General features: G+C 40.9%; 1 protein-coding gene across 1 annotated transcript in view; it reads right to left on the bottom strand.

Moving 5' to 3' along the window:
* Positions 1-9,529, bottom strand: part of ank3b (ankyrin 3b) — a 439,316-nt gene extending 429,787 nt beyond the window's left edge. Inside the window, exon 1 of the mRNA XM_068052458.1 lies at positions 9,419-9,529. Coding sequence (XP_067908559.1) covers positions 9,419-9,529 — 111 coding nt within the window. The remainder of the gene's footprint in view (positions 1-9,418) is intronic.
* Positions 9,530-17,298: the final 7,769 nt, after the last annotated feature.

The raw sequence follows: 17,298 nt of genomic DNA, 5'->3' as shown, positions 1-17,298 counted from the left end.
TGGAAACAGCCCTCCAGTTGCAAAAACAGCCGTCAACAATTACCCTTTGCCGCCTGCCACTGAGCCAATTTTGTATACACCTTGCTGCATTTCACTGGATCCCATGGGATTTTTTTTTTTTAAACCAGTCTGTCATTTGGGACCTTGTCAAAAGCCTTGCTAAAATCCATCGAGACCACGTCAACAACACTACCCTCATCTATTTTCTTTGTTACTTCTTCAAAAAATTTGATCAAGTTGATCAAACAAGATCTTCCCTTAACAAATCCATGCTAACTAATTAACCTGTGCCTTTTTAAAGAGTCATAAAGAGATACAGCACTGAAACAGGCCCTTCGGTCCACCGAGTCTGTGCCGAACAACCCATTATACTAATCCTACATTAATCCCATATTCCCTACCACATCCCCACCATTCTCCTACCACCTACCTACACTAGGGGCAATTTACAATGGCCAATTTACCTATCAATCTGCAAGTCTTTGGCTTTGGGAGGAAACCGGAGCACCCAGCAGAAACCTACACGGTCACAGGGAGAACTTGCAAACTCTGTACAGGCAGTACCCAGAACTGAACCCGGCTCACTGGAACTGTGAGGCTGTGGTGCTAACCACTGCACCAGTGTGACAGTTTATCCTGTATCTCAGAATAGATTCCAATAATTTGTCACTACTGAGGTTAGACTGACTGGCCTGTAATTATTTGGTCTATCCTTCACTCTCTTTTTAAACTGAGGCACAACATTAGCAGTTCTCCAATCCTCCGCCACCACACCTGTATCCAGTGACGACTGGAAAATGATGGTCAGACCTTCTGCTATTTCCTCTCTTGCTTCTTTTAACAGCCTAGGGTACATTTCATCTGGCCCTGGTGATTTATCAATTTTCAAGGATGCTAATCCCATTAATACTTCCTCTCTCCCTATGTTTATCACATCCGATACTTCACAACCCTCCTCCTTAACTATAATATCGGCATCGTCCCCCTCTTTTGTAAAGACAGAGGAAGGTATTCTTTAAGAACCATACCAACATCTTCCGCCCCTACACATAGGTTACCTTCATGGTTTCTTATGGGCCCTACTCTCTCCTTATAATGTATTGATAAAACTTCTTTGGGTTCACCTTGATTTTGCTCGCCAATATTCTTTCATGCCCTCTCTTTGCTTTCACCCCTCCACTTTCTATACTCCTCTCGGCTTTCTGTAGTATTGACTTATCGGTGTCGGACATAAGCTGTTCTTTTCTGCCTTGTGGGACCTTGTCAAAAGCCTTGCTAAAATCCATGCAGACCCTGTAGGCTCCTTGACATCCATGGGGCTCTAGATTTGGCCATCTCACCCTTTTTCTTTGTGGGAACATGTTTACCCTAAACCCCTTGAATCTCCCTTTTGAATGCCTCCCATGGCTCTGACACTGATTTACCTTCAAGTAGCTGTTTCCAGTCCACTTTCACTAAATCATTCCTCAGTTAAGTAAAATTGGCTTTGCCCCAGTTGAGAACTCCAACTCCTGTTCTATCTCTGTTCTTTTCCATAATTAGGTTAAAACTGAGTGAGTTATGAACACAACCACCAAAATGCTCTCCCACTGCCACCCTTTCCACCTGCCCATCTTCATTTCCTAAAACTAAGGCTAAAACTGCACCCTCTCTTGTTGGACTTGTTACATACTGGGCAAAAGAATGCACCTCAAGAATTCTGCTCCCACAATTCCTTTCACACTAAAACTATACCAGTTAACATTGGGGTCATTAAAATCCCCTATTATTACTGCCCTATTGTTCTTGCACTTCTCAGAGATTTGCCTAAATATCTGCTCTTTTATCTCCCTCTTACTGTTTAGTGGTCTGTGGTACACTCCCAGCAGTGTGATTGCCCTTTTTTTTGTTCCTTAGCTCAATCCATATGGCCTCATTTGATGAACCTTCCAACATATCATCCCCCCTCACAGCTATAATAGTTTCCTTGACCAAAATTGCCACTCTCCCTCCTTTCTTATCCCCCTCCCTATCGCGTATTAAAAGCTGTAACCAGGAACCTTGAGCTGCCATTCCTGTTCCTCCTTAAGCCATGTTTCTGAAATAGCTATGAGATCATACTGCCCTCAGCTCATCTGCTTTATTTGCTCTACTCCTTGCATTGAAATAGATACCCTTGAGCACTGCCAAACTCTTTTTTTTCTCTAACCTTTGTTTCCTCTGTCTTCCAGACTCATCCATTAATTTTCTGCCTTCCATTTTCATTTCAGATTTTGTCCCAACTGAGTCTACCCTCAGGTCCCCATCCCCCTGCCAAACTAGTTTAAACCCTTTCCAACAGCACCAGCATCAAAAAGAACAACCTGCATTCATAAAATGCCTTTAACCCAGTAAAATATCCCAGGGCGCTTCACAGGAGCGTAAGCAGACAAAAATGTACACCAAGCCAAAGAAGGAGACATCAGGAATGGTGAGGCAGTTAGGAAGAGATGATGGGGCGAGGTTGAGAGATTTGAATACGAGGGAGAGAATTTAAAAATCGAGGCGTGGATGGACTGGGAGCCAATTTAGGTCAGCAAGCACAGGAGTGATGGGTGAAGGGTCTTGTTGAGAGTCAGGACACGGGCAGCAGAATTTTAGCTGAGCTGACGCTTTCTTTATTATGTTATTTTTAGTAATAAACACTGAGCTCAACGAAGAAGGCAAATGGCAGCTGAAAACAAAGAGGTTTATGAGGATTTTGATTGGTTTAATTCATGGTAGATCATTGTTGCAGATTGCTGAGTTTGAAGAAAATCTGAGTAATGAGAGTGGCTGGTCTCTCAGTCCTCATTTGTTGCTAATTGGAAGTTTTCCTACTTGTCCAGTGAAGGGAACTGGTCTTTAATTGTCTGAAATAGTCCACTGACCAAATAAAAGGCAACCAGCATAATTAGCTTAATGAATAGTGGCTATTGAGTGAATCATGATTTTATTTTGCCCAAAAGGTGTAATGACTGCTAAGATGAGATGCTTTCAAGGAGTCAACTTTTGAGGTGTGATACCTCACACTGGAATCAAGACTTTTATTTGTATAGATACATATCATAAAATGTAACTTCTTTCTTTTAAAACATAAATAATGTTTAGTTCACCTCATGACAGGGAGACGGTGGCATAGTAGTGTCACTGGGCTAGTAATCCAGATGCCCAGGCTCATGCCCTGGAGTCATAGGTTCAAATCTCACCACAGCAGCTGGTGGAATTTAAATTCAACCAGTTAATAAAACTCAATTAATTAATAAAAATCTGGAATTGAAAGTTAGTCTCAGTAATGGTGCCATGAAACTATCATTGATTGTCATAAAAACCCATCTGGTTCGCGCATGCCCTTTAGGGAAGGAAATCAGCTGTCCTTAATGGGTCCAGACTACATGTGAGTCCAGACCCACAACAGTATGTTTGACTCTGAACTGCCCTCTGAAATGGCCTAGAAAGCCACTCATTTGGGATGAGTAGCGATGCTCACATCCTATGAAAGAATAAATAAAACTACCCAGGTTAGCAACTGTTTACAGTTGAAGGAAGAAAATGAGTGTCATTCCTGTTATATCTAATTGCCACTGCTAATCAGTGAGAGAATGAGGGTTAACATGAAAGACTAAAAGAGGAAAATGCATGATCTGCAGGTACTATTTATAATATTTGCATGTCACTTAGTGGTAGATGTTTATTATGGGATTTAGCTCATCAGAACACAGAAATAACAGGCTGTGATAAATGCTTAACATGTTTGTATGAAATTCTGCAATTTTATCAGGGGTGATAATCTATTTAAAATGAATGATTTGATAATTGCCCTAAACAATTAGAATCATAGCATCGTAGAATGTTTATGGCTCAGAAAGAGGCCCCTTGGCCCATTGTATCTGCACCGGCCGAAAAACGAGCTACCTGGCTTAATCCCACCTTCCAGCTTTTTGTCCGCAGTCCTGCAGGTTATGACACCTGGAGGTGCATGTCCAGACTCCTTTTAAATGAGTTGAGTGTTTCTGCCTCTACTACCCTTACAGGCAGTGAGTTCTAGAACCCGACAACCCTCTGGGTGAAAAAACTTTCATTATCTCCCCTCTAAGCTTTCTACCAATCACTTTAAATCTATGCCCCCTCGTCACTGACCTCTCTGCTAAGGTAAATAGGCCCCTCCCATCGACTCTATCCAGGCCCCTCACAATTTTGTACATTTCAATCAGATCTCCCCTCAACCTTCTCTGTTCCAAGGAGAACAACCCCAGCCTATCCAATCTTTTCTCATAGCTGTATTTTTCCAATCCTGGCAACATCCTCGTAAATCCCCTCTGAACCCTCTCTAGTGCAATTACATCCTTTCTGTAATGAGGTGACCAGTACACAGTACTCAAGTTGTGGCCTAACTAACGATTTATAGAGTTTCAGCACAACCTCCTGGCTCTTGTATTCTATACCTCGGCTAATAAAGGAAAGGATTCCATATGCCTTCTTAACCACCTTATCGACCTGTCCTGCTACCTTCAGGGATCTGTGGACATTCTCTCCAAGGTCCCTCACACCTCTCAGTATTCTCCCATTAATTGTGTATTCCTTTGCCTTGTTTGACCTCCCCAAACATATCACCTCACACTTCTCCAGGTTGAATTCCATTTGCCACTTTTCTGCCCACCTGATGAGTCCATTGATATCTTCCTGTGGACTACAGCGCTCCTCCTTGCTATCAACCGCAAGGCCAATTTTCATGTCATCTGCAAACTTCTTGATCATGCCCCCTGCATTTATGTCCAAATTGTTAATATATACTACATAAAGCAGGGGTTCCAGTACTGAGCCCTGTGGAATACCACTGGAAACAGCTCTCCAGTTGCAAAAACATCCATCAACAATTACCCTTTGTTCCCGCCACTGAGCCAATTTTGTATCCACCTTGCTACATTCCCCTGGATTCCACGTGCTTTTTTTTTTAAACCAGTCTGCCACGTGGGACCTTGTCAAAAGCCTTGCTAAAATCCATGTAGACCACATCAACTGCACTACCCTAATAAATCCTCCTTGTTACTTCTTCAAAAAATTTAATCAAGTCAGTCAGTCTTCCTTGAACAAATCCATGCTGACTATCCTTGATTAATCCATGCCTTTCTGAGTGACAGTTTATCCTGTCTTACAGAAGTGATTCCAATAACTTGCCCACGACCGAGGTTAGACTTACTGGCTTGCAAGTATTTGGTCTATCCCTCACTCCCTTTTTAATCAAAGGTGCAACATTAGCAGTTCTCCAATGCCATACAATACCTCTTTAAGATCAGAGATTGAATTTTTAAGAATTGAAAAATGCTATGAGGCCTTAACAAGCTAGCCTCTTTTTCAAAGAACAACTCCGTCTATCTGTTCTCTCTCTATATCGCTCAATCTCTCCTCCTTCCAGGAGAATATCCAGATATATCTTGGACCCATTTATATCATCATTTATATGATGCACTTGGATTCTCAGGACCAACCCTACTCATAGCCCCTTGTCCATTAGGTTTATTTCCCTCTTTTGGTCTGAGTTCTGTTTTTAAACCAGCCAGACACCTAATATCATTTAACTCCTCTCCATAATTCTTTATCTCATTCATCAGCCACCAATATGGAACCCCTTTCTTAAAATCAAATTATATAATATCAACTGCATTTCCCCTGTTCATTATGTCAGCAATGTTGAAAAACAGCTCCAGTATGTTGGTCATCACAACTTTTGTTGCCCTAATCAGTGCTGACTTTCTTTAAACAAGTTGTGTTAAATTTACCCACAGGATCGCACAAAGACTTTCCCTACAACAGGTCTTAAACTCACTGGCCGATAGTTTCCAAATATCCTTATTTAAACAATGCAGCTATATTACCATTTTCTAATCCTCAGGAATATCCTTTATTTAGTGAAATGACAGAAATACCAGCTAAAACATTACTATTTGGTCTAAAATGGATGGGTTCAAGTTGCTTGATCAGGTTCTTTATCTTTTTATGAGTATCTAATCATTTTTATAAGCACATAACAGCAACGTGCATTATCTGGTGCTTTTAATGTAGTAAAATGTCCCAAGGTGCTTCACAAGAGTGTAATCAGACAAAATATTGGCACCAAGTTGAAGGAGGAGATATTAGAACCTCTGACCAAGCTTTTAATCAGCTGTAAGTTTGAAGGAGTGTCTTAAAGGAGTCTTAAAGGTAGAGGCACAGAGAGGTTTAGGGAGGGAATTCCAGAGTTTAGGGCCCAGGCAGCTGAAGGCGCAGCCACCAATGGTGGAGCAAATAAAATAGGCAAGAGGCCAGAATTTGAGGTGTACAGAGTTTTCAGAGGGTTGTACAGCTGGAGGAGGTTATAGAAATAGGTAGGGGTGAGGCCATGGAGGAATTCGAACACGCAGATGGGAATTTTAAAATTGAAGCATTCAGGGATTGAGAGCCAATGTAGGTCAGCGAGCAGAGTGTTGATGGGAGAATGGGATCTGGTGTGTTAGGATACAGGCAGCTGAGTTTTGGAAAAGCTCAAGTTTATGGAGGGTGGAAGGTGGGAAGCCGGTCAGGAGAGCATTGGAATAGTCGAATCTGGAGGTAATAAAAGCATGAATGAGGGTTTCAGCAGCAGATATCAATTATCTTCTCAATGTCCAGCACTGTTATCTCTAATACTGCTCTTGTATCCCTACTTAACCAGGTTGACTTGCTTCCATTTGATCTGTTTTAATTTAGCCAAATTAAGTTTGACTGTAGTCTCAGCAATATATCTTTAAACCTTTTGCACTTTTCTACCACCACTGCATAGCTTCAAAATTTAAAAAGTTGCATTCCCTGCTCTTTTAAAGTCCAAAATGTTTGTGCCGGTCTTTGGTGCTGATGAGATAATGGAGGTAATTTAGTACAGACCCAACTGTACTGAAAACAGATGAGCACATGCTATTAATTGTTGTTGAATTATACATCTGTACATTTTTCTTCCTCAAATTTATCTTTCCAGAACCAACAACATTCTCAGAGGAGAGGTTGGGAAGACTACCCACTTCCAGATTTTCAGCTCTAATTCCATAATGAAAGGAGATACACAAAACCCTCGTCCATTTGCCCCTCCAAATGCAGGGGGAAGCACTTAATGAGCTGAAAATCATATATGCAAACCTACCATCGGCCACTCCATGAATCAGAGAGGTCGCAGACCACCAACATGCCATAACGCAAGGTCCCGCGTCAGATAATTTTCATACAACTTTCTATTTTTGTCTGCAAATCTGTTGACTTTACACAAGTTCCAAAATAAAACATATAACAAAGGGAGGTACTTGAACAGAATGATAGTTTTATTTTATTGCAGGTTTCAAATTAATTCTTGGCCAGTGGAGCTATTTGTCAACCCTTACCATGATATTTGATGAACAACGGTGGGCACCGTAGCATTAGAGATAAAACAATGAAATGGTACAGGAGAGCACAGGTGCCACATTACAAGGAAAGATCAGTAAACACTATGGCAATAGAATGTGCAATGTACCTTACAGGACAAAAGTGACACCTTCTCCATGTTATGAAAATTGTGTAGGAGTTCTTTAATGGGAACACACACACCAAATGAGGCACTTGTGTTATTCTGTTACACAAGTACTGAAAATGCAGCAAGAACCAAGAAGTACCTCAACTTTCCCTTTAAATAAGTGCCCCATTAATAAGGAATTAGTGCACCATTTTTATTAAGGCTGATTTTCTATGAAACCTTCTCCTTTGTGTTTCTACATACAGAACTTATAGTAACAGCACCTCATGTGAAAACACAAATAGTATAAGAGCATCAGCCTTGCTTCCAGCTCTGCATCAAAGCCTTTCCAAATCACCAAGCGGCCAAGTGCACAGATTCCTGCCCCCTAAGGCTAAAAATAAGACTGGTTCCATTTTGGCAATCCAAAAACCCACGACAACACAAAGAGCAATGATAAATCCCATGAACCAACATTGCATACATCCATGTACGACAGCAGTATAACAAAAAAAAACAACAGTTCACAGGGTAGAGCCTTGAATATAGCCATGACCTCTAACAAGCAGGACCTAGGAAAATGCATACAATTCTTTACTCTGCCGATCATTTTCACATTTCAGTGGACCAGTGTACTGGAGCATGTCTGGATTCCTTGGTTGTGCACAGTTTACATTTAGGATTTAAAAATACCCTCAGTCCCTAAAATGCCCCAGTCATTTGGAAATCTCTTCGTAATGGCACTGTTGTGTTTATATCCTTACTCACTGCTCATAAAACAAAAGAGTGTCATTCCCATTATATCCAATTGCCACTGCTGTTGAGGTCAACAAAGCCAGAGGAGAAAGAAGGTTAATTAAAGGAGGGAAAGGCATGATTGGCAGGTATTGTTTACAATAGTTACATGTTGTTTAGTGGCAGATGCATCAATGGTTAGATGAAACGCATGATTATCTGGCACCAAGGGAATTTAATTAAAAAAAGCAGAGGTGACAAAGGAATGCACAGGAGAGGTACAGCCCAAGTGCCTGCCCATTGGATTATATCACATCAATCATACTGACTGCACCTAATCGGGCCAATACAAATTAGATAAATGATACCCAGTTTTCAAAATCAGATTACAATTTTCCTTTAAAAAATACATCACGCTAAACTATTCAGGGTGCTAATTAAGAGCTTATTCACAGAATTGTGATAATAAAAAGAAATGACAGAATTCAAATGCAGCTCTCAAGGTAATAAAAACATCAAATCACAAGGCTCCAAAACCCACGGCACAGCAAGAGATAATTGCGGGAGTGCATGGGTTAAGGTCACACAGAACACAATGTGTCTATTGCTAATTATCTCCCCAAAATAGAAGAAACATTATCTTGTTTAAAACGAGGGCAGCAAACTAAATGGTTACATCTCTAACTCAGTATTTGTCCTTTTTGCGTGCTTTTTAAAATTGTTCTTATTTAGAGGCACTGTTCCTTGTGTACACCAAATACTATTTAATTGTGTAAGTAATCTCAAAATATGGATCACAATTTCACTTTGAGGCACTTGCACATTCTGGCCGTCCCATGGCGTGAATTAAAGCGAGTTTCAAAAATCTGGAAAATAAAAAATATTTGCAGCACCAAATGGTTCCTGTATCAGTAAAATTAAAATCCACCCTGATGCTGGCTCCCTCCTTCCTGAAGAAGCACATCCCGCACCAATACTGCAGTCCACAATGAGGAATTTAACAGAGACAAATTCTCTGCAAACCCCAGCAAATGGAAGAAATCAACTATATATAAAAAAAATAGCAAGCCACATTCAGGAGTACAGAAGCTCCCTTCACACAGGCTTGACAATGGATTTTTAATTACATGCTCGATGTATTGGAATTAGAACAATGGAATGTGCTGATGGGCAAATTTTCCAAGGTACCTTTCTCTTTCGATCCCGGGAACGTTTCCGGTGTTTTTTGACGACTTTTTCATCCTCAGTCGCAGCTTCCAATTCCCGGTTTTTCTTGATATGGGATGCAGCGTGAGCCATCCTGGATACAGATAATATCTGACCAAATGTGACAGCTTAGGAAAGGTACAATCCTTGTCAACCTCGCACAACCAGTATTCTGAGAAATTGTATTTCTCTCTCTCTGCTTTTAGTCACCGATAAAGAATTAAAACTATAGAAGGAAATGATCACTAGACAAATGCAGGGGCCAAGTGAGACATTTTATGCTGATTTCCTTTATCTAATTCGGCACCTTTAGAAGGAGGAAACCTTCAAACAGTGTAGCCATTCTGATGCATTAACGTAGTGAAGAAGCCAGCTGGGATAGTGAAGGCAGTATTATAGATATATCTCCTGCCACCAACTGGAAGTGCCTAAGTGACTTCATTGAGGGGGGGGGGGGGGGGGAGCAAGGGGGAGATCCTGACAGGGTTAATAGTTAGATCAGGAGATGTACAAATAGATGACACATTAAAACAGTGCAACAGTCAAATTTCCACATATTAATAACTCCTTATGCCTCACAGAATAGTTTCAATTTTGGCTTAAAAATGAAGGCAAAGATGCATCAGGACACACATCGAACCTGCGATGCAGTGGAACGGGTCTTTCCACACTGCTGATGCAGAGAGAGGCACAGAAAAAAAATGACATTAAATTTCCATTTGCCCACAGAGGCCAAACATTTCATTGTCGAGTGAAGACCCAAGTCCCGGGCAGCCGCATTCTCCACATTTTCCCTTAATCTGGCACATTCCACCAATGTGTGTTTTAATACATTGTTCATGTTAGCTGTGGTAAAGCTTCCCCTAGAGGACTGCTCATTACTGTGCACTGCACGGCAGATCTAAATATGTAATCACACTGGCTCACAGCACAAATGCTACAGTTCTAAGGGCTATCCCTAGAGCTAACCTCCGTTCACTTTGAATGAGAAGATGGGTAAATTTTTTTTAAATCCTCAATTCTCTAGAATGACACCATCTGTTTTAAAGTCCCCTCTTGGAGCCACAACGAGCCTCAATTAATTTGATTGTATCTTTTTTTGCCACCTGCGTCCTTGGTGCTACTGACTGCAGCTTTTGAATATTCATGATAGGTGGGAGAGGGAAAAATATATACAGCAGTCAGCACAGGCCCAGGACACAGTAATACCTGAATCTATAGATAGAAAATGGAGTTTTCTCCTTGGAATATTTAAAAAAAACAGTGCCGCAGACATTAGCAGGGGCATCTCGACAAGCTGCCTCAGCACCAATAGCATGGGGCAGCAGAGGATAATAATGCCTCAAATCGTAACATATAGTAAGATTCCTGTGGGCTTAGAAACAAAAATCAGCTATTAACAGCTTATGTAAAAAACTTTATTAAAGCCTGTATTGTTGACCAACAAAAGACTATATGAAATGTTCACTGCAATACATTTTCAGGTTTTTTGAGAAGTGGGGGCTTTCTGGGACATGTTATGAGGCTGGGATTCTTCATTTATTTATAATGCAGTCTTTGGTTTTTGGAGAAAAGCATGTTTTTGCCCTTTTGGCTGCATCAGCTAACTGTAGGCTGACCCATTGCACTGCCTCACGGGTTGGGTGTATGTGATGTACAAATTTGGCTCCAGGTAGAGGCAAGGAAAGAAAGATTTTGCAAAACAACAGTTATTAATATTAGGCAATTTGACTAAGTTATTGATGATGGTGTTCTCTATTTGGACACCCCTCATCTAACTAACAGCTGTGTCAGTCAGGTCCCCCTATCACTTGGAAGAATCGTACTGATGGACTATTAATGGTTAAAGTGTGCACACAGTCAAAACCTCATCCATTCTTATTTCCTTGAACTGAAGGCGCAGAACATAAAAAGCCAATTAAAGTGACAGAAATGGTGAATCTTGGTTCGATACTTAATGTTTAAGTGGCATTGCACACTCCAGCCAAGTGATGTCTGCAGATATAAAACTGACCTGTTGTGGAGATATGGTCACATGACCCAGGAATGGAAACAAGCCAGAGCAGGTCGTGCATTCAAAGTTCAGATTTGTCTTGTTCAAACTGAAATTAGGATAATGAACCCCGACCACAGAGTAGCAATCAGAAATTAGATAGATCAGTAAGTTGCAAAATCACTGGCACTAACACATTAACCTGGCAATGGCAAGTGTGCTATGCGATTCCAAGTGTTGCATTGGAGACCTAATGTATGTAAATGTTATGATGTGTGATAATGCGTTGATTTCTCCCTCACTCAACTACCTAAATCTGCACAATCCTGCTCACCCAGTCCAAACAGTAGACATCGCCACAAACAGTTTTTGCTTGTACTGTTAAGAGTTCTCCTGCGCATTCCTGATTTTAATCGCTCCACCATTTGTGGCCGTACTTTCAGCTGCCTTGGCCCCAAGCTCTGGAATTCCCTCCCTAAATCTCTCCAATTGCCCACCTCTTGCCCTCTTTTAAGATGCTCCTAAACACCCACTTCTATGATTAAGCTCTTGCATATCTTACCTGATTTCTCCTTCTATGGCTCGGTGTCAAAAATGTGAATTGTTTGTTGATATTGCTCTTGTTAAGTGGCATGCCACGGTTTATTACATTTAATGCACTATATAAATGTAAGTTGTTGTTCTAACTGTGGCCAGCTAAGACAGATTCAGAAATTGGTCTTTCAATAGAGACTCCAACTCCAACATTATAGTTGACAGGCCACTCTCAGGCACTTCAGCAGTTCTAGCTTCTGTCAACTGAGTTGGACAGGTTGCACTTGGAAGCTCATTCGGGGTTAACACACATCTCCTACCAAGTTGAGTCATGACACAGCGCATTTCCTGCGATGCGTAGTTCAAAATATGAGGATGAGAAAGAATGTGTGTTATAAAATTCAAGCTTCTCTCATTATCACCTCCTTTTGCCTTGCACCATCATCACTTTTGTCATTAATCACTCCTGCTCAGGGTTGCCAACTCTGGTTGGACACATGCCTGGAGGTTTCACGACATAATCTCCTGCCCAACCAAACAGGTGTTAGTTCCTATTTCCAATATTTTTATAGTTAGTAAGCAGAAGTTTTCCAAGAAAATGGTAAAAAAAAAAGAAACACAATTTGTTTTTAATGCTCCTATGATTTGTCTCCTGGGTTGCTCATGGCAGCGTCCGGGAGCTGAATCCTTAATTCCTGGAGATCCCAAGACAATCCTGGAGGATAAGCAACCCTATTCCTGCTCCCCACCCTTTGTTTTGTTCTTTTTCTGCCTCCTCCCCCTTTTCCTCAGTTCTACACTTGCTTAAAAGCTGTTCAGTTCTGATGAAAGGTCATCGACCTAAAATGTTACCTCTCTGCTTCTTTCTCCACAAATGCTGCCTGGCATGCTGAGAGTTTGTCAGCATTTTCTGTTTTTGTTTCAGATCTCCAACATATGCAGTGTTTTGCTTTTGTTAAGCTTAGTTTAGTCAGACCACATCAAAACTGAACTTTGGTCCAAAAATCTCCTTAAAGTCCTTCTCTTCGACAGTACCTTAGCCTCCTTCTGACACTCTTCCCTTTAATGTGCCCCCACTACCACCAGCTCCACTCTGGTTTGGTGCCCATTCACTATCTAGGACCTGTAAAGTGCACTGACACATCTCTTTATACTTGATGTCAGCTGTAGCTCAATGGGCAACACTCATCCTTCTGTGAGTTTAAATCCCACTTCAGAGACTTGAGCACAAAACCCAGGTTGACACTTGCAGTACAGGGAATGCTGCAGTGTCAAAGATGCTGAATTTGGATGAGACATTAAACTGAGTCCCCGTCTTTCCTCCCAGGTAGACGTAAAAGATCCAACAGCACTATTTCTAAGAAAAGCAGGGGAGTTTTCCCAGGTCCTAGACAATATTTATTCCTCAATCAACATCATTAAAACTAATTATCCAGTCATTATCACATTGCTATTTTTGTGGGAGCTTGCTGTGCACAAATTGGCTGCTGCATTTCCTACATTACCACAGTAACTACACTTCAGAAGTTTTATTAGTTATAAAGCTTTAGGATGTCCTCGGGTTGTGAAAGGCACAATATAAATGCAAGTCTTTCTTTTTACAGCAATGGAAGTTGTTTTGTGTCGTCGCTCACATCTGGTCCAAAAAAGTCAAAATAGGTGAAATGATTTCCACCTGAGTGTAACAGCACCTACAGAAAGGGGATAGGCCTTTAGTTCAGATTACAGAGGAGTGTCACAGAGTTCAGGAGCCTGAATAGGCCAGGAATTTAGATCCTGTGGCATGCTGTGAAAGTGATGGGACTGAAAACCTTTGGTCACATTCTTTAGGGTGTCAATGAAGAAGAATGCCATGAAGTTTGGATCCTTAAACAATATGATAGGGTAGATGGAGAGAATCTATTTCCTCTGGTCGGGGAGTGCAGTACAAGGCACATAATCTCAAAATTAGAACTAGACCATTCAGGGTGATGTCAAGAAACATTTCTTCATGCAGAGGGTGGTGGAAATCTGGAACTCTTTCCCCCAAAAAGCTGTTGAGGCTGGAGGTCAATTGAAAATGTCAAAACTGAGATCAATAGGTTTTTGTTCAGGTATTAAGGCAGGTAAATGGAGTTAAGATACACATCAAGCATGATCGGACTGAATGACAGGAACAGGCTCAAGGCCGACTCCTGCTCCTATGACTCTGACTGGGGAGGGAAAGAAAGAAATGGGGCAAGAGTTCACATTAGAGAATATAAAAGGTTTCAACCTGCTGTGTTTGGGTTTGTGATATAGATTTAAGGTCAAAGGTAAAACAAGTATTGGTCTGGCTAATTCAACGGAATCAGGCCACATTGATTCATGGAATGCTTCATTCATTTCCAACAGAAAATTTTGGCAAGTGTTTAGTGTACAATGCAATAAAAGGCTACCAGTACCAATAGAAAGGAAGGAGGTTTGAACCAGTGCTTCACATCAGACTTCATTTTAAATGTAGAACTGTCCCCCAAAAGGCTGAATCAATTGAAATTTTCACAACGCAGTTAACAGATTGTTAGGCTAAGGGTTTGAAAGGTGGGTAAATGGAGTTGAGATAAGTAGGTAGATGGAGCTAAGAAACAAATCAACCATTATTGAAGTGAATGGCAGAACAGGCTCGAGGAGCTTAATGACTTAATCCTCTTCCTATATGGGCCAGTGATAGTGAATATGAACTAGAAGTACATAAAACTGAATAGCAGTCAGGAAGAGCACGTGGACCTTGCCCTGTGACTGGAGCATAGATTATCCCAAGAGAACCAAGGCAAGTGAAAGCTGCTGGACAGTTTCTGCGTTTATACTGCCAGAATTTTCATATTTTCATTAGCGTTCCGAATACACATCTTAAGCAATGGCGTTGTCCAGGACTGTGATCAAAACACAATTATTTTAATAGTACTGAAAAAGGTGACAGAAAGACTTGCTGAGCATGTTACAGGTAATAAAAGGAATACAAGATAATATTTAATCTGCGGGCAGGTACTAGTAAGAGTTATACTTAGCTATTTTTGGGGTACCAACATCCATTTTGTTTTCAAAACAGCCAACTATACCAGTCTAAATCTGATTATAACTTCCCTTGCATCAGCTGGCACGCCTTCAGTGTCGACTGTGCCCCTATAGTGGCTGCAAATGGCACAAAGCTGGGCAAGCTTTTCAACTGAAGGGATGATCGTTTTAGATTTCCCTCCTGTACTAACCAATGGGAAAGTAACAAGTTTCAAATGGGTGCAAGTTGGGCTTGATTGCTTCAAACTTTAAACGTTTTGTTGATTGTAAAAGAAAGGACATGTATTTATAGAGCACCTGTCGTAATGTTTCCCACATGACCTCAGGCCAACCCAAAACGCTTTAGTCAATGAAATGTAGTCAGTGTTATAAAAGAGAAAATGTGGCAGCCAATTAGCACACAGCAAGGTCACATAAACAGCAATAGCATAAATTATCTGATAATGTGTTGGGTGAGGAATAAATATTGACCAAGATATCAGGAGAACATCCTTACTCTTCTTCAAATGGTGCTATAGGATCTTTTATGCCCATCCAAGAGGGCCTTCTGACTCAGAGGCGAGACAGCTACCCACAAAGTGATAACTTGTAGGGACAGATTAAACAAAAAAAACAAAAATATTAGTTTCAAATGCAGGTAAGCAGGAAGTAAATGAAATGCAAAATCCTTTCACTGTGCAATTTCAAGCTTATTTAAATCCACCTTGCTTGCTTTTTAATGGCAAACTACTAACTGAAATGCTAACTTCTTTGAATACATAAAAACCAGCGGTTAGAAATTATGGAAACACAATTAGTTTAAAATTCATTTTCAGATAATTCCAGTGATCCAGCCAGAAATATGGACGACAGGAAGAATGTAAACTCTCTTGACAAGCAAAATGCAGACCATTATACCGCAAGTGTAGACCATTCCGCTTCACAGGAAGTTTTATAAAATATTGAAAAATCCACAAGTTCACAAATGCCACAAGCGGAATTTTAAAAAAAAAAATACAGAGTGTAGCCTACAGTTAACAGTCAAACCCAACTCCACATCTAAAGCAGCAACCTATTTTAATACCTTTAGTGATACCACTTAATAACGCTGTCTGCATATTTAACCAGCTTCTCAACAAAGACTTTCCTCAATAACAAACCATTCATCAACTGTTGACCAATTGTGTCAAAACTAGAACCTGTGTCCTGTAAGGCTTGTAGATCCCGATATAGCTCACAGACCAGCAACGAGTCAATTTTAAGATTGTCATCCTGATGTGCAAACCTGGTTTTTTGTACATCATCCACTTCCTTCGCTCCACCATTGGTGGCCATGCATTCAGCCATCTAGGCCCCAAGCTCTGGAATTCCATCCTTAGGCCTCTCTGCATTTGTATCTCTCACTCTTCGTTAATGAGGCTCCATAAAATCTACCTCTTTGGTCAAACCTTTGGTCACCTGTCCTAATGTTTCCCTCTTTGGCTTGGAGTCAATTCTTGTCTCATAACACTCCTGTGATGCATCTTGGGGCATTGAATACCTGTGCGGCAGCGCCGGCGAGGGGCCCCAGTGCTGGAACAATGGGGGAGAGATCCCTGTACTGTAATCAGCCTTTCTCGCTCACTAAAACATAATTGTCTGGATTTCATACAAAGAAAACATGTAAAATTTTGTTGCACGATTGTCGATGTGCTGTTCATTTTTAAATACTTACTCAAAATCTCCTGCTGTGCATTGACAGCACATTGCTCTCATTCAGACAAACACACCCACATCAAGTGTAATAGCCAACCTGAGAACTACCTTTGAAAAACAAGCCCAATTCAGCTGGGGAATTGCTTTACTGCCAATCCCAGCACCGAGTCAGGCACGTCATCGATTTGAAAGGGAGGTCCATACGACATCCAGTGGCACTAATCACTGGGGATTCTTGCAGTGGTGCTTATATTCTACGGTCTTTTACATTTAGTGAAATGCTCTGTGTCCCTATGACTTGCCATCACTGCCTCTATATGTCTTAATGAAATATTATTCTTTTCCAATAAAGGTAAAAGCAGAATCGCAGGCTTTGCGGGGATTCCCATCAAAGCACTTTGATCCAGCTTTATCCACTGGAGTAATTGTAATGCCAGCAATAAGTCACTTATTTTAACCCTTCAGATAATATTGCTGAAAACAGACACATTTTATTGAAGCTTTTCGTCTTGCACTCATCAGGACAATGCGCAAGAATACCAATAAAAGGAAAAGCAACAAATTTATACTGTATGAGAAGAGAGTGCTAATTGGTTGGCAAGTGGACTCTGATTGGTAGAGGGGTTGA

The sequence above is a fragment of the Heterodontus francisci genome, chromosome 20 (assembly GCF_036365525.1).
Source record: "Heterodontus francisci isolate sHetFra1 chromosome 20, sHetFra1.hap1, whole genome shotgun sequence".
NCBI lineage: Eukaryota > Metazoa > Chordata > Chondrichthyes > Heterodontiformes > Heterodontidae > Heterodontus > Heterodontus francisci.
This window is presented reverse-complemented; position numbering and strand designations above follow the sequence as displayed.